Source organism: Camarhynchus parvulus, chromosome 10 (assembly GCF_901933205.1).
Source record: "Camarhynchus parvulus chromosome 10, STF_HiC, whole genome shotgun sequence".
NCBI classification, from domain to species: Eukaryota; Metazoa; Chordata; class Aves; order Passeriformes; family Thraupidae; genus Camarhynchus; species Camarhynchus parvulus.
In genome coordinates this window covers 6,875,159-6,902,347 of record NC_044580.1, presented here as the reverse complement: position 1 = coordinate 6,902,347, position 27,189 = coordinate 6,875,159, and the positions used below count along the sequence as shown (strand labels likewise).

The 27,189-nt window shown below is 36.5% G+C and overlaps 1 protein-coding gene across 5 annotated transcripts in view; it reads left to right on the top strand.

Moving 5' to 3' along the window:
• The window catches only part of CGNL1 (cingulin like 1), a 55,202-nt gene extending 35,244 nt beyond the window's left edge, over positions 1-19,958 (top strand). For 4 of the 5 annotated variants that reach the window (XM_030955137.1, XM_030955140.1, XM_030955138.1 and 1 more), the window contains exons 9-19: positions 848-1,054; positions 1,363-1,467; positions 4,662-4,814; positions 5,446-5,616; positions 6,719-6,880; positions 7,691-7,780; positions 13,464-13,547; positions 14,731-14,855; positions 15,402-15,510; positions 16,379-16,542; positions 17,112-19,958. In XM_030955137.1, the coding sequence (XP_030810997.1) occupies positions 848-1,054; positions 1,363-1,467; positions 4,662-4,814; positions 5,446-5,616; positions 6,719-6,880; positions 7,691-7,780; positions 13,464-13,547; positions 14,731-14,855; positions 15,402-15,510; positions 16,379-16,542; positions 17,112-17,256 (1,515 nt within the window). In that variant the 3' untranslated portion in view covers positions 17,257-19,958. The remainder of the gene's footprint in view (positions 1-847; positions 1,055-1,362; positions 1,468-4,661; positions 4,815-5,445; positions 5,617-6,718; positions 6,881-7,690; positions 7,781-13,463; positions 13,548-14,730; positions 14,856-15,401; positions 15,511-16,378; positions 16,543-17,111) is intronic. The other variant, XM_030955141.1, reaches the window with a different exon arrangement.
• The last annotated feature ends 7,231 nt before the right edge of the window (positions 19,959-27,189 follow it).

Here is a 27,189-nt window from a genome sequence, read left to right as displayed (position 1 = left end):
GGTGAAATCCTTCCTGCTCTTTACAGAATTAAATGTTGGAGTGCATACTTGGTCTGTGTTAGAAGAATATAGATAGTATAACAATATAGACAGATACTTCCACTCATGGTTTCCACAGTAAATTGTAGGGTGTTTTAGAGGGTAAGTGGTAAGGTGATTATTAGCTTTGAAAAGTAACATGCTGCAGCCAGCTGCCCTGCAAACAAAAGTCAAAAATCCAGTGCCTCAAGTTGTGATGCATTGTTCATTATTAAAATTTGTGTTTGTGCTATGTATTGATTGGAGTTTCTGAAAAAAAAAAAAGTGTATATTTTTGAATACAAGTTGAACTCAGTGGTGGTTCCACTTGTATTGAATACTCTTTATTTAGTGTAAAGGTCTCTTTATATTATCTGTCATTTACTCTGCAGTCCCACCAGTAGCTGCATGGATGTAGTGTGTTGCATGTTAGTGCTTGGAATATTCAGTGGGGTGATCCTGCCTAAATTTTGTGTTGTTGTGGAAGACATTCTTCATAAATATGTTCTTCCTTAAAGGTCCATATGGCTTTTTCTATCTGTAAATTTTTTAGTTTACTTGGAATTACCTAACAATGGGATTTGGTAATGAAATATTTTAGGGCAAAAAAAGGTGAAAATATGAGATGACAAGTGTGAGACTGTTCAGGTGTCATATATTACTTTGTCTGTTCATATGCCCAAGGAGAAAAAATACTAAATATTAAAGTCTCTGTTGATATTTTAATGCTATATCCTAGCTGTGTTTGCTGTGATGCCTTATGGAACTCCTGTTGGAAAACAGCATCAATTCTTTTTTTTTTAAACATGACATAATTTGTTTTCACTAGAGTGCTGCTGTCCTTGCAAGTGAAAAAAATGCTGCACAAGAGGAGCGAAATAGTGTAGAAAATCAAGTCAAAGAGCTGATTGAGGAAAATAAACAATTGAAGAGAACACTTACTGAGCTAGAGAGGAAAATTGAGGAGCTGCACAGACAAATTGATAATATGAAAGGAGAAGAAAATTCAGTGAAGGAAAAATTAAAGACATATGAGGTAAGTTAAGCAAACAAACCCCTTAAGTAGTCTTCCTCTTTGCAATGTGTTCATTGTAGAATAAAAACTGACCAAGGGGAGGATGGACAATAGGAAAGGGTAAGGAAAACCAGGTTGTCAAGAAGCAGGATGCAGTTTGCTGACATGTGTAGGAAGGATTTTCCCATCAAAAACCAGAGTGAAACTAAGTCACACCTTTGGACTGGGGAAATCAGTAACAGGCCAGAGTGAAAGGACTTTACAGCCTTTACTTGTCAGATTAAAGGCCTGGCCACTGTTTCTGAATGTATCAAATTGCATCATTGCAGGCAGAAAAGCAAGAATTAGAAGAAGCTTTGAAACGTGCTGAAAAGGAAGGAAAAGAATTGTTAGTGTTAAAAGCAGCTTTGGAAAGCCAGCTAGAAGATATGCGGGTAAGAACAAGAAGAATTTGGATGATTTAAATTTTAAATTTTTTGTTTACCTGAGTCACTATTGCTCTCTGTAGAGTTACATCTCATTCTTTTCGAAGTAGACTTGTTGTAAATTTTAGACCTCACTTCAGTGTTCAAATCTGGAATGAAACCATAGCGTTCATCAAATTAAAATGGTTTCCTTGATGAAGTTTTTTTTTCTATTTCCATGGATCTAGCAAAGTTTTGGGGAAATCAATTGCCAAATAAACTGCCTCAGGTTTCACAAATCTATTATTTTCAATGATCATGCAACTCATGAAGGTATTTACATGTAAAAGAATAAAAAACAGTACTTTAGTATAAATGGACAAATATCAGGACGTTTGCTTCTCTATTTTTATGAGCTTGTCTTATTTGCAAATGTTGTATGGAACTGGAATATTTAATCACAAAACCAGAGATGTTTTACATGTATCACTAGGATTTGCAGCCTCTTAAATTCTGAATGAAATCCTCTTTCCACCTTGCTCCTTAGTCCACCCAGTGTCCAGGAAAGGTTAAGCTTTCTCTCAGATTAGCCCAGAAATTAAACATGTGAGGAATGCATCTGCTTCAAAGTAAGAGAGAGATGTTGGCAGTGCTGTGTATGAGTCAAGACTGGGTGATTCAGATCACATGAAAATTCAGATCTATTTATTAATGAGGGGAATGTGTATAAATCTTGAAACTATTCTTATTTACCTCATACTTTGTGTCTGCAAAAGCTACAAACCTAATTTTTCTTCTCGGTGATTCACCTTTTACATGAACCAAAGGATTGATTTCAACAGTATCAGTTTAGAATTCTCTTAGTTTTGCTTCTAGAAGCTAAAGTTTCAAGGGATTCTATCAAACAAGTCAGACTCAAAAGTGAGGTCCATGTAAATTGCTAGTACCACTTTTTTAATTGAATGGATGTTTTCCCCTGTTGTCTTCAACATAAATTTTACATTTCTGTTTTGAAAACCTGAAAATGTAACTTGACTCTAAGTAGATTAAAAGCCTAGGAAAGACTGTGTTAACCAGAATATTCTTATGATTCAGTTAATTATGGTAAAAAGAAAAAATAACAACAGCAAGAAAATACTTCTATGTCTTTAGTGTGCTTCAAGAATATAAGGTTTGAACAATATGGGTGAGTTTTGTTTTCACAAAATGATGTTTTTAAGCTGATGTGTCTTGCAACTTCATGAATAAGTGTTTCCTCTGAGGCATTTGTTTAGGCTTGGTTTTTGGTTGTCTTAATTTTTATATATTTTTTCATTTTAAATCTGTTTACCTGCTCTCCCTCACTGTTTCTCCTCATTTGCTTGTCTGTATCACTGATAATCTGCACAATCACTGTAGGGGTGCATTGCTCATCACTGGCTTGCATTTAGCACCCTCCCCTAAGAACTCCCTTCTGTCACAGTCTGACTTGACCTTGCTGTGTAACATGGATCAATGCACCATACACATCTCCTGCATCTTGATTAGCTTTGGGGCAAGATGCTTGAAAAGTGTGGGGTTTTTTTTCTGTTAATGCATCCTTCAGGGCATTGTGCCAAATAAGCTGCCTCCAAGCAGGGTCTCCAAATGAAAGAATTCTAGGGAAGGTGGCAGGAGAGTCTGTGCTGACGTTTTATTCACAACTTATGTCTAAATTCTGGCACCCTAAATTTAATCCTTTTTCTGATTCTGCACTCTTGTCCACCGGATATGAGCACTAACAGACCTCAGGATGTAATCAGTGGGCCTTTTGTTTAGAACAATTCAGCCTTTCTGTCTTTAGAGTTGTTCTAATGAATAATGTTGTGCAGTAGGTTGATTTGGCCTTGTGTTACTATTGACAATTGAGACGACAAACTGGCACTGTAATAATGTGTATCCCGGTGGAAATGCAATTCCTGACTGGCCCATCTTGCTTTTTTACATAACACAAATTACTTGTAATGGTGGTCTAGTATAAGAAAGACAATGACAATACCAATAGAACTGTAACAGTTACTGGAAACAGCCAAGTCTATTCCTCCTCCATTCTGGATTTCTAATCAGAACAGTTAAAGCTGGTATACACTTAATTGTAACAGACAGTTTCCATTAGTGCTTTCATCTAAAATCATCCTCTATATTGAAATTTTGTTTATGGATTCACAAGTGAGGAGTATTTCTGTAACCTCTGTTTTAGGGTAGCCCCCTCTGTGTAGGGCTGTGTTTCAGGAAATGAAATACATCTCGTAATTTTTGTACCATTGAGAAAGGAAATGACCTAATTCTTGTGCCCTATAACCATAGCATATATGGTACTGTGATATCTTAAAAACTAATAATTACACCAACATTATGGATGGCAGCATCAACTAATCTGTGCTTTTAAAATGAAACAATCAGAACATGGGATCCTTTCAATGGGTTGAAAAACAGGAAGTTTATCTTTTCATTGTGGTAGATAATGGTAGGCATCTAGAATTAGCATTGCAGAGCATTGTAAGTTGAAATACATTCTTAATTTTCAGTTATCAGCTGAGATGAATTACTGATTTTCTAAAGAGAACATTCAACTAGTATTGTTTGGAAAAAAATAGAGAAATATCAGAATAATCTTTTAGGTTAGTGTGAAAACAAATTACTCCTTTTCATTTCCCCCTTTTGTTCTTTTTTCATATAATAATACTTTAGCTTCTTCACAAAGTAATTAATTGCCACTAAAGATTGGCTTTAAATTGGCAACTGACAGGCTGTTTGCCTGACTTGCAGTTGCACTGTGACAGGCCAGCCAATTCCACTGAAAAGTGCTCAAGGATTTTTGTACATGAAGGACACTTATATTAGAGATTTTACTTAAACTGACCATTGAAGCTGTCCTATAGGGCATCCAGATTTCAAACACAGAAATTCAGTATAGTGTACTGAACCAGGCAGACACTGAGGAAACTGCAGCATTTGGGTAGTTGGTAGCAACATTCCCACTGCATCATGGTTTTAATACTTGAGTTAAGAGGTATAAATGGACACTCAGTTGTTTCTAGCATGACATATCAGTGTTTGTCCTATACTACCTAGCAAAGTGTAAAACCTGAAATTTGTCTTAATTTTACAGCAGCTGCTGGTATTACTGTGATAATTAAGATACCTTTAAGGCATTAGAAAAGATGGTCTACATTTTATTATATGTATTTTTTCATCTACTGCAGGAGAACATCCGTTGCATTTCGCAGGAACGACAGCGATTAAGTCAGCAATTAAAAGATGAAACTCAGCAGAAGGAGCAGTTAAAGCAGATAAAGAATGAAATGGAGAATGAAAGATTGCAACTGAACAAGACTGTTGAGAAGTTACAGGAGGAGGTATGAGTTCATGCCCAGGAGGCTGCAGGGATCTGAATGTTTAACAGATAGAGCTAAATGAACTGACAAATTATAAAGAATTATATATTTTTAAACGTGTAAAAGAAAATAAAATGAAAACTTTAGTATTAGCATCTTTAACCTAGAGGCTCTTATTTAAAGCTTTCAGGGCTGTAACAATGATTGGAACGCCACTATTACAAAATGGCATTGTAAACCAGTTCTGCATAAATCAGATCCCAGATCTGAGTTCAGTTCTCATGTACAGTACAGCAATATTTCCGAGTTTTACAGCTGATTCTCAAAATTTCTGCATCAGATTTATTGGGCCATCTGTGTGTAAACTGTACAGCTCATACTGACACACTGAAGTGTGACTATGCAGTTCATTGTGTCACTCAGCTGGAAGAACTGCTGACAGACAAAAAGAGAATAGTCTTGCCACACATGCTATTGGAAATTAACTTTACTGTTTTGTGTTTTCCCACTTCTGCATAGAAATTAATTTATTCGGGAACGTTTGATAAATTTTCTGTTTGAAAATACTGAGCTGAATACTGAAGCTGGAGGAAACAAACCATTTGTTTTATTAAGCACAACAGAACCTTTTGTATATGTACTTTTTGCCCAGATGTCTGAAATGGTGGAGATCTCAAGAACATCAACTCTGGAGCTTCAGAGCCAGCTTGATGAATACAAGGAGAAAAATCGCAGGGAATTTGTAGATCTGCAGAGGCAATTAAAGGAGAAGAACATTGAGGTAGAAAAATCACGCCTGATGAACATAAGAATGCAAGATGAGGTAAAGACTCATAAGTTCAGTGAGAAATTCTCAACTTTGACCTAGAATTCAGTGCAGGTAGTTTTCAAGATAATGAATGTTTGCTATCCTGCTTTTGTATACTCTCGTGTACATCATGAGAGGCTGATCTCAGCATGCTTTTGAGTTTGATTTTCCATGGTGGTGATCAGCATGTCATTTCTGCTGGGGAAATGGGAGTTCCTGTTTAGGACAGATAAATGCAGTCTTTGTCAAATGAATGCACCTTGAGTGAAATGACAAGGATTCCATTGATGATCTGCTGCTCTTTGATGCCTGCTACTGAAGGCATTGAGACTTTACAAATATTTTCTATTAGGGAAAAAACCCACCAATTATTTAGGAAAAACATACAAACATACATTCTCCTCTTCTTTCATATGAGCCAAGGTGGAGCTTTAAATCACAAAGGTTTCTGTGCGACCAAGAATTAACCAATCTTGAGTGTCTTCCTCATAGTATGTAAATTTTGTCATAAAGACAATCCAGTCTTTTAAAAATCTGCATATACCTGCTCTCCAGTTGGAAAAGTTATGAGAATACATTGGTCACAGATGTTTTCTCTGTATGGAATATTTTCGTAGTTGGATTTTTCCATTTTAGAACTCTGATATTGCCTTTGTTTAAATTTAAAAGAACAACAATAGAAGAAAGAGTAGTTCCTGTATATTGTTGTGTCTTCCTTCTATATTTATTCCATTCAGGGATGGAGAGCTTTAGTAAAGAGATGAAGACTCATGATGAAAAATGAAAGATAAAACAGTGATTTTGAGAACATAGCTCTTGAGCTGAATGAAGTTGTATATGGATATCTACACTAATACACACATCAAATATGTATATATATTTTGACATAGTGTTAGCACACTGTGTTTGCTGTTATCTCATGATAGGTCATAATCCAAGTTTATTTTCTTGGTGCCATCTGGTGGATAAAACAAAAATTACTGTGAAAAGCCAGTAACTCAATGGAATTCCTGTCATGCTTCCAGAACTGTTGTGTTTGCAGCGAGTTGCCTTTGCTGCCATCCCTTGTTTATAGCAAGTTCAGTCTTAGTGAATTCCCCTGATCTTATTGCTTCAGATGCGCCTGATGGAAGAGAACCTGAGGGACCACCAGAGAGCCCAGGATGAGGCAATAACAAAAACTCAGTTACTGGAACAGACTGTGAAAAGCTTGGAGTATGAACTGGAAGCCAAAAACCACTTAAAAGATGATCGGGCAAGACAAATCAAACTAATGGAGGTAAAAGACATTTCTTAAGGCTTTGTTTCTTTTTTGAAGAGATGAAAATAATTTTGTTTCACTTGGATTTTGCTTGGAAGGAATCGAAATAGTTTCATGTTTTTGAAAATCCTTGTAGTATTACTGCAGGAATTAGAATTAATGTGGTATATTTTAAAGGTAATTTGTTAGCATATCTATTGTAACATTATATGTTCTAAATTAGAATTTTCTCTCATACTTTTAATTAACTTCTTTTTAGTTAATTTTATCTAGCGCTTATCATACACATTTCCATTATTTTCATTTCTAGGCCCATCATTCAGAACTTCAAAACTATTTAGAAGTGTAAGTTTTGTTTAGTCTTTGATATGAGTTCATTTCAGGAGTCTGAATAACATTGTGTCTCTACCTTGTTACAGGGCTGCATAACTGTTCAGTTCAACTAGGCTGTCATCTGACTTTCATAAACAAACATCTCTATGTCATTGTACTCAGATAAAAAGAAATTTGTCTTCCAAATGTATAATGTAATGCAGACACTCAAAAAAAGTCTCTAGAAACATTACAGGATTTATCTTATATTCTTGAAATTGTTGAGAATGATTTTAAAAAAGGAAACAAAACATTTCTTTTACTTCTGTAAAACAAATTCACTCTAAAGCCTTATCTACCTGCCATCTCTTTTGCTGTGTGTTTTAAGAGGCATTTCAGTTTCCACGCTTAGTCTTTCAGACACTTTGGGTCCTTGAAGTTTAAAGAATGCCCTGATAGCAATCTGAAGAGGATGGAAAGTAGTATGCTGAGGTTGCTTTTCTTTGTTCCACTTAGGACAAGTTGTCTCACCTGGAACTTGAGCTTGATGAAGAAAAGAATAATTCGGATTTGTTGTCTGAGAGGATCAGCAGGTGCAGAGAACAGGTACTTGAACAAGTTTTGCAGCTTTTGCTTAATGATTCTATGAAAAAGGGTTATTAGGATCACAATCAATATTGATAAACTAAATAATAATTACCAATATGATTTATATGCTATACTTGAGCAGAGTATGTAAATCCAAAAAACCCAATGTTCACAAGCATGATGAAATATGCTCCCTCCACACCATCACAAACCATTTTTCCCTGTTATTCTAAGTGGAAAACAGACACAGGATATATATAAAAACTGAAGACTAGTAAGCCTGTTGTGAAGATCTCTTATATTGAAAGATCACTATTTTAATCCTACTGAAAAGTAATTCAGCATAATAGACTCTTAATTTCAAAGAAGGAAGAGAAGGAGCTTTAGGAGATTGTGGAATTATTTAGTGAAATCAGCTGAACCAAGAATCCTAGCCAGTTTCAACAGAAAGGAAGCTTTATTTTCATTACAAGTGTAAAAGCTAATTAACATATATCAAAGGCAAGACAACTGGAAAGTATTTTCCACATAAAAACATCAGTCTTTTGTTCCAGAAATGTAATATAAGTTGATAGCCCAGAAAGATGGGAAGAAGGATTTATTAATGAGGTTGTGTCTCATGGGGCAGAAAATGTAAAGATAAAGTAATACTTGCCAGGCTAAGTGAGAACTATCCTAGTAACTCAAACAAGTAACAAAAAGGGTTTTGTTTGTATAAGTAGAGAGAAGAAGTTGTAGAGACTGTATGATATACAGTCATATATCAGGCCTCAGTCAAGATAAAATATAATCCAGGTATGCCCTGTCAAATAAAGGAACATTTTACCTCTGTCTTCAGTAAAGCCCATGAGAGTGCAGGTGGGGGGAATTGGAGTGAGTGCATTGGAAATGAGACCATCGAGTTGGAAATTACCAAGTCTTAGGAGAATTAGGAGTTCATTGGTTTGAAGACAGAGGCCTTAATAATGTTATTCAAGATTTCTGAAAAAACTGAAATAAGAAATCATAGGTCCTATAACAAAGATTTATAATAAGCTAGTAAAGTAGAATATAAGGCCTAATTACTGCAAAAGTAGCCAGACATCCATGGCTGAGTAGTCAGAATCATGCAAATGTTGTGATAGTTCATGGAAAAAATACAGTGATGTGGCTGTCTTGGAGTATCATGGTCCAGATAATGTTCTTTGCCTTATTTTTGCTTTCTGAAAGATGTGAAACCGATGCATAACTCCTTACAGCACATCTGCTGCTGTAACTCCACATGGAGTACTACAGCTCACAGTAATTTCCTGGAAGCTCAGGGGACAATTAGCATTGAGGTACCCACAATAATCTGTTCTGTTCTCATTTCTCTTTCTCCAGAAAAAAAACAAACCAAACAACTACTGACATTCTTTTGAATAGCTGTAGCTTCAGAGGGAGAACAGAAAGTAAAATCTTAGTTTCTGTCTTTTCAGTGAAATTGTGTGTTCCACTGAGACAGCTGGAGAGTTTAAAGTGAGGTAGAGCTCAGCTTTCTCTCACACATCCTTGAAGCACCAAGGCACCATTACTTCTTTGTTTGAACTCGGGCTACTGAGACTCTATTTGATTGTAATAAAAACTTTCTGCTATTGTTCTGTTGATATTGTTCAGACTCAGAGTCAGTGGGTGAAATAGAATATAAAGGACCTGTAATAATGTGGGGTCATGCTGTTGTTAAATCAGGAAGCCTTTAATACTGGAGTCTGTGCCTGTGTTGTAAACCTGGGATAAAAGTACTTTAGTCATAGCTGCCATGGAAGTTAATTTGCTAACTGAATGGAAACCTAAAATACAGTTTGGTGACTAAAATGTTACACAATGGGTAAAAGACATGTTTATTTTGAGGTCTGGAATTTCTCATTTCACACATGAGTTATAAAGGTTGCTTTGTTTTGATTTTATGCCAGAATGGCTAAGTAGTCAAATTACTAAAGAGTATTTCAGGGTCTGCTAAGCATTTATAATGACATGAGAAATTATAGTGGATTTATTTTGGTAATATCTGTATTCCTCTACATTTTAAAAACTATTATTATCAATATATTGTTTTAACATACTGATAATGAACTATAATACTGAAATTTCCAGTAAAAACAAATTTAAACAACTGGTTCTATTTTACAAAAAGCTGAATGTTTGAATAAACTTTGGCAAGAATAATAGTTCACATTTCAGTTCACATTTCACTTGCCATGAAATGTTATTCTTTTTTCATTTAAACACCCTTTTGAATCTGAATGGCTGCATGACACACTGTTCTCATCTCCTTTTGCCTTGTTCTAAGTACCACAGCAGAGTGGAAACAGAAAAAAATGTTAGGAAAAAGTGGGTCAAATCTCATTAGTTTTTAAATGATAATGTATTAGTAAATCTAGAAAGGCCAAAATGCTCAAACCACACTAACACAGACACAAATGGAAAGCTAGAGCACTCAGCTGCTGTTTGAGTCTAAAGAGGCCCCTGGGCAGGGGCAGGCATGAGGAACAGGGATAACCAAAATTATATTTTAATAAGTGATTTTTTTTCTATGAACAAGTGAAATGAAGTATCTCTTGCCATATTGACTTCGCAAACATAATTGAAAAATCCTCATGATACCCTCAATAATTCTTGTGTTCTGTGAAAATGCAAGCAAGAGTCTATTGACCTTAGAGTTGTTTCCAGTAAGTGTGAAAAATGGACTTATTAGTTTTCATGACAATTTTAGAATAAATAGATAGGGATAAAATTACACTGACCCATATAATCTGCTTCCTTTTGGTAAAGTGTTCCCTGTGGAGAGCTGCTCTTTAGTTGGCACTGGCTGTGGGTAGCAAAGAAATGAAAATCTGGATATGAAGGTTGTTTTTCAATTTTGAAGCATCAAAGGGATTTTTTTAGCTTTAACTTTCTTCTTGATTAATCACTGGGTTTTTTGGTCACATAGTTGGAAATTGTCTAAGGTATATATTATATACATATATATGCATACACACACACTACTTGGGAATTAACAGGAAACAGTGGCTGTAAACCTGTGAGATGATGAACAATACTGATGGCATCTAAATTATTATTAGAAATCAAATTGCTTTCACTCTAATGAACTCAACAGCTGCTTTTAATCCTAAAGCTGGGACAAAATGATAAAGCTTTCTAAAATCTGATACATTTGCTTTTCTAAATTCTTTGTTGTTAGCATTCTTCAAATCCAGCTGTGATAAGTGTTGCCTTAAGCTGCAGAAATAATTTAGTCTTTTAACACAGTTATGAGATATTAGACATAGGAAGGGTAGAACATGGAACATGGAGTCCCATGTGGTGCATACACAGGGTATGGCCATGAAACTGGTACATCTTACTGCTGTGAAATAAGTGGAACTTCAAGCACATTTTGGCACACAACTGGTTTTCTCCTTTGTGCATGTTAATTATGTGTTTTAAAACTGTTGAACTGTTGAAAAACACAAGAAGATAAAACAGTTTATATCTCCTCCAGCAAAAATTCTATCTGCTGCCCTTTTCTTTTAACAAGCTCTTGTAGATATTTGCATGTATCTTACTGATCCTAATCAGATCTAGATCTTTTTCTCTCCCCCACTACCTTTCTGTGAGGTTGCTTTTACCAAGAGTCGTCCAACAACAGTAGCAGTCATCTTGGAAATATAATAATTGTCCTCTAAATAATTCCTTCGTTTGAATCTTGGGAAGGCTGCACAAATTTGTTACAGCCTCTGAGCACAGTAAGAGCACAGTGGAACCCTCAGAGTGGTCCATTAAGCAAGTTCCTACATAAAACAAAACCCCTTTCTTCAGTTAACAGCTACATTTTTAATTAGTCCTTCATTTTACCACAAATTTAGCTGTATTTTTTCCTGTGTCTGTCTTGCTAAAGCAATTACAGCAGAATAAATTCTATGTAATCCCTCACGTTATAACTTTTTTCATATATTTTATTAATAAATACAGCTATTGTACACATGTGATTCTAATTTGTGTCTGTAAGGTAATACTTTACTATATAATATTTTACTATATAACATATAAAACATTTTTGTTATTATTAGGCTTCCATGTGACAATGAGAGCTTTTAAGAAATCACCCAGCTGTTGAGAACACAGCCACGTGCTGCCATTGGTATTCTAGGAGCTGTTATGACCTTAGTTTTCAGGAATGCCTTCTCCTCTTCTGTCCCCATCCTGTGACATAACATATGCAATTGCATGCGTTGCTGCCATTATTTGTATTCATATATTAATTTACAAACTCCAGAAAAACTGCAAATTACTTCCTTTAACCATGATTAACTAAAAATGTGTCTTTAATATTATGATGTGGTTAAAAAAATAAGGCCTAGGGCAAATTTTCATCTGCTGTACTTGTGTAACCTTCACATTCTTAACATTGCTTTTGGATTTTTTTATGCAAGAATTCCCAATGACTTTTGAAAGTCCTTTACTGAGATAAATCTGTAACTGAGAGTTGCTTAACTGGGATGGTGTGTTCATGCAAGTTCATATGTAACTGATGCAAAGCAGGGAAGAGTGCTGTGGCCACTGAAATCTTTATCAGTCTTTTTTGTGCAGGGACAGTAATTGATACAGATATTCACTGTGTTCCCCAGATGATGTCTATCATAAAAAGCTCTGTACAGTGTAAACCACAAATGCTGTGGTAACATTTGCTGTGTCTGTAAAAGTATTTTTAGAGATTTGCAGGGAGTCTCAGAAAGATTGGAAGCAAAATAAGAATTTCCATAGCCCTACAAACATTGCTCTTCAGCACCAAAGTTTCAGTAGCAGCTGTCAGGTAGTTTGGAGTTTTTCTCTGAGCTCATTTTTTTTTCCAATCAAGTTCATTAGTGAGGTAAAACAAACTAATTTTGCATTCTTATCTTGAGTCTATATTGATTAGGTAGCTTTTTAACATCTCTACACATGGGGAATATATCTTTCTTGTGGTTGTTGAATATGGAGCGGTAATATTAACAGAAACTGTAGAAAAAGTTGGCTTTCAACAAAAAAAGCAAAACCCAACCCCTCTCTAAATCTAGAAGTTGGTGTCCCTCCAGTACAACAGACATGAAATTGACTGAAGGAGGGGAGAAATGTTTGTATCCATCATGCAGCAGAGTCTGTTGAAAAAGGAGCTTTTACTACTCCCATACATACAAAAAACTGCAGTTCCCTGTGGAGTGTTTCACTGAGTTCTGGCAGTTGTCTTCAGGTACCAGGTTGTGTTAAATAAAGAGAAACTTTACTTAGACAAGTCAGCAGCTTAAAAGTAAGGTACTGTTTCAGAGGTTCAGACTTAAGTATGAAGAAAACAACTGGAAAAGATGTTTGAAGATGGATGTGATGTTCCAGAACTCAGTGTTCTGCCATGTGATGTCTTTTATAGAACAGCTTAGAGTTGAGTTCCTTGCTACAGAATGTATATGGTAAACATCAACAATATCCAATGTAGGTGTGAAATGCCTAGAATGGGAATAACATGGACTGCTTGAAGCAGAAAGTTCTGTCCAAGATTGTAGCTGTAAAGCTGATCTGAAATCCTGTATATGTCTTGAGTTATGAGATAGAACACACTGCTTATTGCATAGGTATAGGTAGTTTATATATATACATACACACAGTATAATATAGATAAACATAATTTAAGTCTCTTGTTAAAATATCTGTCTTCTTTCTCTAATAGATTGAACAAATGAGGACAGAGCTACTTCAGGAAAGAGCTATAAAGCAAGACTTGGAGTGTGACAAAATTTCCTTGGAAAGACAGGTAATTATGTCTGGTTGTAAATGACCACTTTCAGAGGAGCTGTTCTGGCAAGGCTGAACAGTCCTGCTGAAGGTATCATTTAAAGTGATTGTGATTTTAGTTGGGTGTTTTCTTCTGTAGTAGTAAACAATTCTTCTGCACTTCAGTGGTCTTTGAAAGCAAGGTTAGTTATCATAGCCCTTAGGTGAGATCCAGAGGAAAGATAGCTCAACAAGTCATAGTATTATTTAAAAACTCAAGAACATAAAACAGATTGTAATGGGAATTTAGAGAACATGTTAGTACAACACACCTAATTAGGTGCCTTCAATTGTGTGACATTGATGTCATCTTAATTGTTTGAGAAAAAAGAATGCCACCTATTGGTATATACTATGTACATTCTTATACTTTAGTTCTGATCTTCCTGTCATAGTCCTTTTTTCTGTGTTTGAGATCTCAGATCATGCTTTGAATTTTTGTAACAAAGAGCTTTATTTTTCTGTTCATCATATAACTCTTTATTTGTTGGGGTATTTTTTTCTGTCAATTCTTTGACTAGGTCCCCATTGAAAACCTATATTACCTAGCCTCAGAAAAATTTAAGTGTAAATCTTAGCAAAAAATCTCCTTTTACAAATCTTTTTTGAGCTATTTTTGTAGTAGGAATAGCATTGAAGAGTTAAGAAAGTCAGGGGAAGAAAAATATTCCAGGTGTCCTGGGTTTCCACAGAAAGTAGGGGGACACCCCAGTAATAGCTTTGATAAAGTAAAGCGGTATTGGTTGTAAATAATTTCCTTGTCTACTTGTTCCAGCCATAAAGTCACACCAGTGATTTATAGGGCAAGAATACAGAATTCTACAAAAGAATTGGGTGTAGCATTAAAAAAAAAAGGATTTTAAAAAAAATTGGCACATTAAAAAGTACTGCTGGAAGGGGCTTGCAACTACCTGAGGTTTAAGTGTCCATTTAATCCTAAAACTTGAACTGAAGCTGAACAGTAAATTCTTTTCAACAAGCCAAAGTAGTAGAAAATTTGTTTGTAGTAAACTGTAAAATCTCAATGACTTTCCAAGTTCACTAAATACCATACTGATCACTGTACATACTGATACGTGTTTTCCTGGAGACATGAATTTGATGTTAGGTGATATTTGTCAATCTGAGTAAGTGTGTATTAACCAAGTGTGTTCCAACCACAGAACAAGGACTTGAAGAGCCGAATCCTTCACCTGGAGGGTTCTTACCGATCCAGCAAGGAGGGACTCGTTGCTCAGATGGAGGCAAGGATCACCGAGCTGGAAGAACGACTTGCAAATGAAGAGAGGTAAAACCAGTAATGTTAAGATCAAAACATGCTTATTTATACTTGTTATTATGGCCTCTTGCTAATATTAAATCTCTCTTAAAATTAACCTGTTTTTTTTTCACCAAATTAAAATGGTTACTGTTTCATAAAAGTATTGCAAATTTTCTTTTTTACTACAGGCACAGTAGAAGTTTTTCTTAAAATTTAAAACTGGGCACATGGTTCCATAGTTCCTTATTTTATAAAAGTCTTACTATCAGGAACAGGCTTAGAAATATTAACTGTACTGTAACATCCATTTTCATGTTTGCTTTTTGTTTAATCTTGGAGGAGTATACTTTTGTTGCTAAATGTTGCTATGGTGTCAGAAGAAATTCTCCTTAGTCATTTCTGCTTATGAACAAATTTCTCAATATGTTGCATGGAATCAGTAAATCCAAGCAGGGACCCTAAGTATTTATTCAATTCTTATAAGATTGTTAAAGAATTAAATTATCATGATTGGGAGCATTTCACTTCCTTTTTTTACAAACCTGTCTTTTCTTGGTTTTGGTTTTTTACTAGGGATAGAGTCAATTTCCAGCTAAGTAACCGCAGACTTGAGAGAAAAGTGAAGGAGTTAATGTTGCAAGTAGATGATGAACATCTGTCATTGACTGATCAGAAGGACCAGGTAGGGGAAAGACTAATATGCAAATATCTGATACTAATCCTACTAGCCTAAACCATCATGTATAAAAGATACAAGACAAATAGGGGTAGATTCTGATTACTCTGTTGTTTATGAACTCCCATTTAGTGATATTTCCAGCTGCCATTGCATCATGTGCTTTTGTCTAGTACTAAATTGTTCTTAATTTTGAAAATTATGAAAAGAAAGTTACAGAAGCAATGCTAATTTAAGAAATAAAGCAAATAACAGATAGTTATTGATCCTATAAATATACCAACAAGTAATCTGTTTTGCCACCATAAAATTTTGTTTAAAGAAAAAACTGTTTACTGTTAAATATAGGCTGTAAGTCTAAGCACACACTGATGTTCCAATAGCATTGTGCTCTACCATTACTCTGGTCTTTGTGGATTAAAACATGGTTTGTTTCAACACCTGAGCCAACAGTTAAAATTCTGCCTGGAGAATATGCAGTGTGTTTCAAATTGCAGCCATCCATTACAAGAATGATCTTAAACAATCCTCTGGGTTTTTGAAATGTATTTTATAGAATCTATCTGTTAAAGTTGCTTAACTTAGACACACTTATAGCTCTGTTGTAATTGATAACCAGCTCTTGCTATCACATAATACTGTCTCACTCTACCAAAGCTCTTTTTGCTTGCTGCTGGTTTTTCTCTGTAAAAAAAAAGTATCACATTATTTTTCTTAAAGTCTAATGCTGACTTTCAAATATTTCTGAAGCAGAGGATTACAGTGTCACTACACTGGCAAAGTTTTGTCTTTATTCTCCCTCTCATAGATGCTGGAAGAATAAAATTCCTTTGTTAAAATAGTCCTCTAATCAGATGACATGTAAATATTGCAGCTGAGTTTGCGTTTGAAAGCAATGAAACGTCAAGTTGAAGAAGCTGAAGAAGAAATAGACAGACTGGAAAATGCTAAAAAGAAACTTCAGAGAGAACTTGAAGAGCAGCTAGACATAAATGAACAATTGCAAGGACAGCTTAACGCTGCAAAAAAAGAATTAAGGTAGGATGAGTTGTCAGACCTTCCAGTTCTGTATCACACCACTTCTCACACATTTGACCACTTGCTCCTGTAGTCCATAAACTGAGGGCTTCCTCTACAAGTTTGTCATCAGCACACACAGTTTGACACAGACCTGTGAAACTCTCCACATGTCCCAGCCTTCTTTCCAAGATCTCCCTACTGAATAAAGTCATTTAGGCAGGGAATATAAAATGGAAGAAAGTGGTGGCACTTGACACTCTTACCATTTGTAGCAGTAGAAATTTCCCTAATGGCTGAGAGGTACAGTCATCCTGTGTTAGTTTTCCTTGGCCATCTGTGAACACCCCAGTGTGCAAAGTTTACAGTTTCCTTTCTCTGACACTTTACTTAGAGGCGCTTGAAAATGCGATTGCTCGATCTTGTGCACGTTTCCTTCATGTAGGATGTAGTCTATGATAACCCCTGCTGCAGCACTTTGACATCCTTCAAAAATGTAAATCCTCCCTGTCAATGTTTAAAGCTTTCTCTTAAGTGTTCTGTGTGTAGATGTGCTGTTTTAATAGCAAATATGTGTATTTTTGTTTTAGTAGACTGAAGAAGTCACCAAGTAAAGTGTTGGCTGATTCTGATGATGATGATGACGATGATGATGATTTCAGCACGGATGGTGACAGTCTCTGTGAAGTACCTCCAGGAAATAATTTCTCAAAAGATAATGACACAAAAATCTAAATAAGTATGGATGCCATTCCTTGAAAGTACTGGAAGAATAACACAAGAAACTGGAAGCCAAATGACATAAAGGGATTTAAGAGTTTGGGAATATAATGTTTCCATCCATATTGTGCCATTTTCTTATTTAGATCTCCACTGTTGATTATAGAAAACAGGATTGCATTATAAAACACCTATAAAACTATATATATCTATAAACTGCTACTGAAAACGTGGGAATAATATTTCACATTGGAAATGGGATTTTGCTAAAATTCTGTTCAAGTAAAAAGCCATCTGATATTAATTCAAAATTAGTTTTTAGTTATTAGAAGCTTTTCCCTAAAATTAAGGAAACCATGGAAGATTATTTAATAATTGTAAGTAAGAGGAGATTATGTATAAAATGTAAATATTTTAAATTTAATCTTTTTATTGACTACTTTAGTACTATTTTGTAAAGTTTCAAATATTATATAAATCAGTTTGATATGTAAAATCTTTAACTTTATATTGAATGCTATGTTTGGGTTTTCACTAAGACGAAAACAAATGAAAATGAATACATTTCATGCATTACAGAGCAGATTCGTAGTTCCTGGGCCAGGAAGTACATTTAAATACCAGTGTAAGTTTTATTGTATGTGTTCTGTATATTAGAGGTCAGATGTTAATCCTGCCTGTTGACTTTAAAAGGACCATCACATCTGCACGATGAGAGAGGCTTGGCTTTGACTTCCATGTCAACTTCATTTGGGAAGCTTTCTGTTCTTAGTAGGGAAGGGTAAGAATGATGTCACTCATTACTTGGTATCTTTCATTTCCTGAAAGGAATTCAGTTCTGCCAGAGGCAGAATGTTATAGGCCTGCTGATTTGAGGACATTGGGACAATCTTATCTTGCAAGTTTCTAAAGATCCCACTTGTTCCAGTAAAATTACTTGTGGTCTTTGGCTTAAGTACATGCTTAAATCTGTTAATTGATATGAAAATTTTATGCTGCTGGCAAGAAGTTGCACCAAGGAAACAGAAAGCATGTAATCTGATTTTTCCTTCTAAATTCTTCTTGACCATCTATTAGTGATATATTGCAGTGCATGGTCATATCTGCAGATATATATTGGTATTTCAATTTACAGAAGTATCTGTATTCTGGGTTATCCATCTATTCAACAAACTTTGTGGAAAATTTAAAAGAAAGAGCATTGAAGATTTTATTTTAAAAACATTTTATGTTTTGTTGCTAAAAATATTTTTTGCCATTTGTATTACACCAGACTGGTTTTGCTCCTTTGCAAATCTAGAATTCTAAGGAAAGGGCATTACTACAAAATTTTATTAATAAACCATAGTTAGGTCCTGTCTATTTATCAGTATTTGTCCTCAGTTACAGGTTAGCGAGCGCTTGTTCATTGATCAAATAATCATGGAATTGTAAAAAATACTTTGAACTGAAGTTGCTGGGAGCTTCCATTATTCCCACAAAGGAATCTGCTGCAGAGAACAAATTGAACAGCTCTGCCAGTGAGGCTGGCAGATGTGGTTAAGGCAAAAGTCCTGACAATGGCAGTGTCCATTTTCATAGAGTTACATGAAATGAAGCTCCTGCCTGCGAGGTCAGAAATATATTCCTGCATAGATCACACACTCTTTGCCATGTAATTCCCTTCAACTTGCTTTTGATCATTTGAGTTATACAGGAAATAACAGGAATGGCAAAGTTGTTTCTGAATCTTGTATCTTTTCCAGTGGCATGCACATGGAATATTTTGCAGTATTGGCATTACTATTTTGACATCACAGGAACAGCCTTTCATCCAAAAAGATCTGTGCTACACTGTACTGACAATCATCATAGAAACTGCTGTGATTTATTTGTTGTTTCATTTGCATGTTTATGCAGACTTAACTTCAAGCAACTGATTCCAATCCCCAGTACTTCATCCTATAGTGTTCATAGATGACTTATTTCAAACCACTGGAAAAAAATCAATTAATATTGCATCTACCTCCAGTTATACTAAACTGTAAAAGAAAAATTCACTTAAAATAAACAGTCAGTGCTCTCAATTCTACTTTCTGAATATACCTCAATATGATAATTGCATTTCATATAGAAGACATGTTTAAAACATAACAAGAAAGTAATTATTTGGGAAATACTGATGCTGTAAACAAATTTCTGCATTTTCTTCTCTTTGGATAGCTACTTTCTTTGTAACTTGTACAGCAGGTGGCAGGTGTAACATCTAGAAGACTCCTCCTTTGATCTTAGAAGGAGGAAGACAATATTGTTGCAGGCTCCTACTGGCAGCAATTCTTAGTAAACCTCCTCTTTTTCAGAAAAAGAACTTGTCTTTAGTTTGTTCACTTGGACTAGCCATTGGCTTTTCCTCTTTAGAGTTCTCAAATAATATGAGTAAAAGTCTTAAGACACTGAAAAGGATATTTCAATTTATTCACCAAGCAGCTGGTAGCTCTGTTTCTTGATACTTGTTAACTATGGTGATGGTAAAATCATCTTCATTGCCACAAACAGAATGTGTAGTAGTTTACAATCATCTTATTTGTTCACTGCACCTCCTGTTTGCTCTCATCAAAGCCCATGTTCAGTCAAAGTTTAGTTTAGAAAAATTTTCCTGGTTTTTCATGTAATCTATTTTTAAATGAATTTCAGAAGAACCTCTTGACCCTTAAAAGGAAGCAAAGGGGGGTATATGTAAAGAAATATGGTTAAAAGACAGTGCCTAGAAGTTTGTATAGACATCAGAGCTGCTGGTGTATTACAGAGACATGGCTTGAATTCTGAGCTGTAGAGACCTTCAGTTTTCTTCTATAGTACTGCAATATCTCTTTAACAAACAGACCTGAGCTAAATCATGTTTTCTATAAGCCTAAACTGATGACTTTTATAGTGGATGTTTGTCTCTCAGTGTAAGTAATCTATAGTGAACAGTGAACTTTTTGTCCTTTCTGGGATTAATGGTCTTGGTTCTCTGGGTCTGTTATGGTAGATAGGAGAAGACAAATTACTTCTACAAGAGGGTTTTTTCTGTTTTAAATCACCAGCATTTGGCAAGTGCTCCAAAGTCTTTACATGGCAGCTTCTCTACAGTGCAAAATATGTAAATGTTAAACAAGTGAAGAAAATCCTTCTGTCCTCCATAGACTCCTCGTTCACTAAGTAATGAAATTAAAGATACTCATCACAATAATGCATTTTAATGCCCTTGAGTTTGGAAGGCATCCCTTTGCATAAAAGCATTAAGATTTTCAGACATCATATTACTTGTTAGTCCCTGAAGGAATAAAAAGGAAAAGTTGTCATCTTCTTCCTGTCCTCTGTACCTGTTTCCCTTCACTGCACTTTATTTAAGGAAACTCCTGTACTATGCGAATACTGTAGTTTATCACTGTGCTTTTTACTGTTCAATCACCAGGCACGTTTTCCCCCCACAATTCTGGGTGATGAGACTGTAACTTGTTGATTAATCTGTGTATTTCTCTGATTTATCCTCTTTCTTCTGAACTTAATTCTTCCCTTTTCCTGATGAAATAATCTGTTCTGATTTATAAATTATTTTCTAAACTGTTCCAGAAGCCATGTGTTTTCCTAATTTTTTACAGACCAGCTGTGTGCTTTGCTGAGTGAGCTACATAGTGCAATAGCTTCAGCTTTTAAGCCTTTTCTGGATCACACAGCATATTTTAGTAATTAAATGTTGATTCTTTTCACTTACTGGAGCTTCCTATCCTGTGAGTAGAGCTACACATTTCAGCTGCTTAATTTCTACCAACTGTACTTCTCAAGTAACATTGCAAAATGTTCAAAGACTTTGCTGAAAGAGCAACATTCTTTAGAAATTGCCAAGGTTTCTTACACATTTAATTTCTTTTTTTGCATAAGGTTCTGAGGGAAATTTCATTGGCGTCTCAGAATTTACTCAGGAGCACTGGGCTGTTGAGAAGAAGGTACAGAGTTAATAAAAAGATATTTGTGTATTACAGGTTTTTCTTTTAACATGTAAGAAAAGAAAGACTTAAGAAGAAGGGCAGTGAAGTTCAGCAGGCAAGGCCAAGTGCAGTAGTCAGTTTGCCTCACCTACCTCAGTAGCAGCATGACAGCCCTTTAATGGTACCAGTGACCCTTATGTGAGGTCAGCAGGGACTGTTTTATGTAAGCTGGAACATTTGATCTTTTTTCTATTTCTAATAACAATTTACTGCTTTATTTAGATCCTGAAGCTTCATGCCATTAGCAGAAGAACAGGCAATAAAAAGATTTACTTAAATTCAGAGCACAGGTGGAGGATGAGAGTTTAAGCTCTCCAAGTTGTCAGTAGGAAAACTGTAGGAACACTTCTATGTGAGTGCAGAGGAGGAACTCACTACAGGTAACTCCATTACAGGTAACCTGAGTTTTGCTTTGCCTACTATGTACTTCTGTTTTTCAGCAGAATGGGCTTTCTGAACAGTGCTTCATGTGTTAGGTTACAAAGCTATTTTCACTAGTTTCAAGTACTCCTTTCATCTTGGTTGTATGCAGGCTGGCTAGGATGGACCCTACCAAAAGGCATAATGGGAAGTAAGAAAAAAATACAGACAGCAGGAAAGATTCAACTCAGGATCCAGTTCTGAGTCATTTGATTTTGACCTTCACTCTTAAGGATCCTGGCACACATCTGAGATTGAATGTCTGGCTCTGCAGTAACGAGCAGGCTCTGTGGAGTGTCTTTTTTGTGGAACAACAGCCTTAAGTATAGATTTCCTTGCTTTATGGCGAGTTTCAAATCTGGTTTTCTTCAAACAAGAAAATGGTTTATTGTGAAACAGGTAGAATGGCTATGAAAAGTGGAAAGGAAAAAATAATAAAGTAAGTCCAATAAAACTATGTAAAAGCAGTAAAATCAGCCAACTAAAGAAAGGAAGGTTCCTGAATCAGGCTATGTGTACTTTAAACACAGCCCACTGTGCCTTGCTATTTCAGGACATATTGTGTTTATCTTATACATATATACATTATATTATGTATATATATTGTGTTTATATTATACATATTTTAGAGATAAGATCAAATTTGTAATTTAGATCAGAATGTCCCTCCCAAATGTGAACTTCTTAAGCATTACTGAGTCACAATGGAAAACGATGGTCTGTGGGGATATAACAAAGCAACTCAAAAAGCTCATGAACGGAAATTCAGTTTTCTAAATGAAACAGGTTCTGTTTAGAGACCCTGCTGGGCCAGCTGCTCACAACTCAGCAGCCCTGTAAAGGTGCAGGTAAGTGTGTCAGGACTGCCAGGCTGTGCTGCTGTGCTTTCTAACACAGTGCCTGGCTGATGGTCTCTCTTACCCTTCCTAGTTGTGGTTCTTCTTCATCAGTGACAAGTGCAGCCTCTGCTGGAAGACCCAGTGTGTGGCTTAGATGCATCAGGCCAAAGAGGAAGTGAAGAGACCTGACCACCAAATGTCTGGGAAACTGAGTTAATATTACCTTATTCACAGCAATGACAGGGTTCCAGGTACTGACACAAAGGTGTGGCTGTTGGGACATTCTATTTTTTTTTGGCAAGTTTAGAGTTTTGGGGTATTTTGGTCAGAGGATAGGAAAGGAAAAAACAATTCAAAAAATGCCCCTGTCCCAGTTGTACTCTCCAGGTGCCTGCTGGTTCTTCTCTTTCTTGTGGGTGAAATCTGTACTGTACGGCTGGGATTTTATTTTACTTCACTCTTTGCTGACCATGTCCACAAGCACAGTGAGAGGCAGGCAGTATCTGCAGTCTGCTGTGGTGACATTGCCAGGGTGGTAGCACAGGAAATGTCAGGATGCACTGTGGCCATGACATTAAACACCTGTCTTTCAGCTTTATTTGAGCAAAATAAGGAGCTTTCTTTACTTGTGCAGTATCTGCTTACCTTGCCTCTTGGTGAGTGTTTGTATTCACCTGGTGGCTCTTACTGTAAAGCCTCACAATGCTTTTCCAGGGAATGCAGGTGCTTTTGGCTCAATGCTGGATTACCCAAGCCTCAGGAGGCTGTGTTTAAACTGCAGCACCCATCCATGTCAATGTGCCATTAAATTATGTTAGCAGCTGCAGTTGAAGGCCAGTGCCGGTGAAGGGAGGAAACTGGATACCAGGAAGCTCAGTTGGTTGTGCAGTCAGCTCTGTTCTGTGGGGTGTCAGCACCAGTGCATTGAATAGGTCTCCACTCTGAGAGATTAAATAGTCCTGCACTTCCTATGCCTGCAGATTCTAGAGCACTAGATATCATGTAATTGAGCTTTTATTCCACAAACTTTTGTAAAGCTTTGTCATTTTAGCTTTTCAAGTATATAAAAATACCAACCAGGCATAGAGGAACTGTGCCTCTTACCACAGTTGTGAGTGTGCCCAGCTGCCAGCTGTGAGCCCTGGGAGGATGCTCTGAGGATGAGCTGAGTGGAGATAGAGCCAGAAACAAGCAACACGTTTTAACTTTGATTGGCACTTTATCTTGTCAGTGCAATTTTTCTTACCACCTTTGCCATTTTTACGAATTAGAAGTAATGTAGAGGGAAAATGGGATATTATCACCCAATTAACTTTGCTGCTCCTCTGAAACTATTATGTGCTTAGCAGAGCTTGGAATTTCTGGCTCTTGAGGAAAAAAATACTGTTTTTCGACGGAAGACTTTTGGAAATCTTAAACTGGGAACTGCAGTGGAGTCTCGGCTGAACTCCAGCAGGTCGGGGAGAGGGCGCGGGGGAGCGCGGCCCGCAGGGGGCAGCAGAGGGGGCGGCTGCGGCCCTTGGCCCTGAGTGGCTGGGGGCGTCTTCGGTGCCTCCTCCGTGGAAATCAATTCTCTATTGAAATGCGAGACAGAACTGCCAGGTTTCCCTTCAGGAAGTAGTCTGTTCAGAAAGTGACACGCTGCTCCACAAAAATCCTTTTCCGTGTAGAAGCACAGTCAAAGTAGCATTCAAGGTGTTGAGGTGCATGAAGTGACTGATGTGAGAAGGAGGATGGTGCTTTCCCATAAAATTGTTGGTGCTGTAAGTACTCAGATACTATTGCATAACTCTGTTAGAAGACAGAAAATTGAATGGTTCTGAGTCTGAAGAAATTCATTTATGAAGGACAGATAAAGCTCAGAGTATCTCATCTTGACTGTTCAGTGACACTGTAACAAGGTGACAACCTCCAGAATAGAGCAAGGATAATAAAAATTGGTACTTTTTTTTTAGTATACAGCATGATTAGACACACTGGTGTTGATGGTGATAATTTATCAAAACCCAGAAGTTCACAGCTGGTAAGAACACCCATTATTCATGAAAATGTGATGGCTGGAGTTATGCCAGACAAAGATCAATCTAACCATACCATCTGTACATGTGCTTGTGTGCCTTTCCTGCACTGCAGACATCCAGCCTAGAGATGAGGAAGTTTATGTCACGTTCCCATCAGGGTCAAAACTTCAGCCAAATATGTTTTTCTAGATGCTTCCTTTGTTGTCAGAAAATCACCTTTAAACTGAAATTATTCAAAATTATGATGGAATCCTGCTTATGGTTACAGCATATTTATGCAGAAAAGGCATCCTATTAAACAGGAAGATTTGTTTGTATGGGTAGGATGCATAAAGTGTTCTAGTTATACTCATCTTCCTTTGCAATTTACGCCCACGTTGGGCACTGTCCTTTGCATAAGCCGAGGAGAGGAAAACAATATTGAGAAATCTACAGAAATGTTCAGCAGGAATACAGTTATGGAGGGCACTTTAACATTTTTTGTCCAATGTCAAATTCTATAGAATGTTTTTGTCTGTGCTCTCTTCTGTTGTTACTCCATCAAAATACTAAATGTATGTATTAACAGAGGAAAACTCCAAAATTCATTGAGATTCTTTAACTCCAGTCATATGAGAGGTGGGAAATGTACCAAAATGGCTCAATAAGACCTTGCTAACCTGTCTGCTGTCAGAATACTTTTGTGTACTTTCCATTCTAATCCTTTAGCAAAAGTACACTGTCATAGGACAATGGATTAAGATTTTGAAAGTGTTTGTTACTCCTCCATATGGTTTACTAAAAACAAGCTAGAAGATGAACAACCATCAGGTGTTTTCAATGTATCCAGTGCATGCTATTAATATATTATAACCTCTGTTCTACAGAAGTAGAAATTACTGGGAATTTGGCTATGGATTGTAGAGGGAGGAGGATTGGATATTGTGCTACTATATTAATCACTGGGTAAATGTTTCTCTAAAAGGTAGGATTATAGAAATTTCCAGGGGCAGACTGATGGTCTAACATCCTGTTTTCAACAGCTCCAATTCCCAGGGCCCCATAGGAAGGCAGATCCCCTCCTTTCCTTCCCCCACTGTCAGTTGTGTCAGAGAGTGCTGTCAGTCTCTCTCAGGTAAATCTGGCTGATAACTCAGGCTGATTTCATGGCAACCAGCTCACCATTCAGCCTGACCTAAAGCTGAGCCTGTAAACCCACCCACAACCACGTGTGTATCAATCTCTTCCTTCAAGGCTTCTTTACTCTGTGACCTGTGGCAGCAGTGGATCTCCAGGTTAATTATAAAAGGCAATAAGATATTTCCTTTGGGCTACTTTAATTCTATTAACCCACATTAATATCCAGAGCATCTCCATTTACTTCTCAGTTATCAGGCAGATGCTAGTAAAAAATGAGAGCACAAGTAGGGCAATTTTCTTGTCATGATTTTTGGTGTCTTTCTGTTCTTGTTCTGTACCAGGGAGAATTGGTGTTTCAGACAGGTCTCTTCTAAGCACTCATTGCTATCCATACCCCTCTTGTATCTGTTTTCTCTGCTTACATCCAAACTGTCATGCATGTGACTGTGTATGTGTGAATTTTAAAAAGAATACCCCTTGCAGAATCTGCATTTTGAAATAAATACAGCAGCCCTATACTGTTTGCTTTCCATGCAAAGCTGCAACAGAGAATTTAAATACACCTCTTGATATGCCATTTCTGTTTATTCCTGCAAGGTGATACAATTCTGCCCCAGCAGGAAATATAGGAAAATGTGCCCTATTAGGCCAACTCAAGGAGGCTGAATAGAATTCCATGTGTTAGTCAGTCCAGCCACTCAGGTAGTTTTTCAGTCTTTCAGTAACTCCTCTCAAAGATTTCCTGAGGTGGGAATGGTGCTCTATTATCCTGTAATAAACTCCTCAAAGAAGTAACCTGGGTAGGCCAGAACTGCAGTAAAATGCCAAAGCATAGGGAGGTTATGAGAAAAAGAACAGCAGCTAATTGTTCAATGAAATGCAGTTTTCAAGTTAATGCTAATGACAGAAATTTTTATCTCTTTCTGGGCTGCAGCATCCTGAAGGATGACACACGGGAAATCTGGGGAGTGGCCATCCAGATTCACATATAGAGTGTGTGACCAAATAAATAAGTGGTGAGGTGTGTAAATCCATTTCCTTTCTAGGACCAATTTAGAGGGAAGTCCCCTAGGTAATATTTAGTCATGCTGGCTCAGCTATTATTAAGTACCTTAACTATTTAGTCCTTCCTACATTCCCTCTTAATAACTGTAGTCCAGCTAGACCCAACATTATCTTCTGTATTGATTATGACTTCACTTTTTTCTATTATTATGATGACTTATGCACATAGGAAATGAGACAGTTATGGGTGATAGGATTAGAAAATTTCATCACACTGTAGATACACTAGTATTGTAGTCTGCTACAATACTTTTGGAGCTTGAGGGACCAAAGTTTCCTCTTGAAGGTCCCCTGATTTCAGTCAGTATGACCTGCTATTTTATGGTTAAAATACCTCCCCTTCCTCCTCTTTTTATATGACTTCTAATAAACTTATTTTTAGTATGTAGAAAGGAAATAAATAATAGAACAAACAGAAGATCTTACACTAAACAACTTTTATGTGTTCACACACACAGCTTCCTCTCCCAGCTG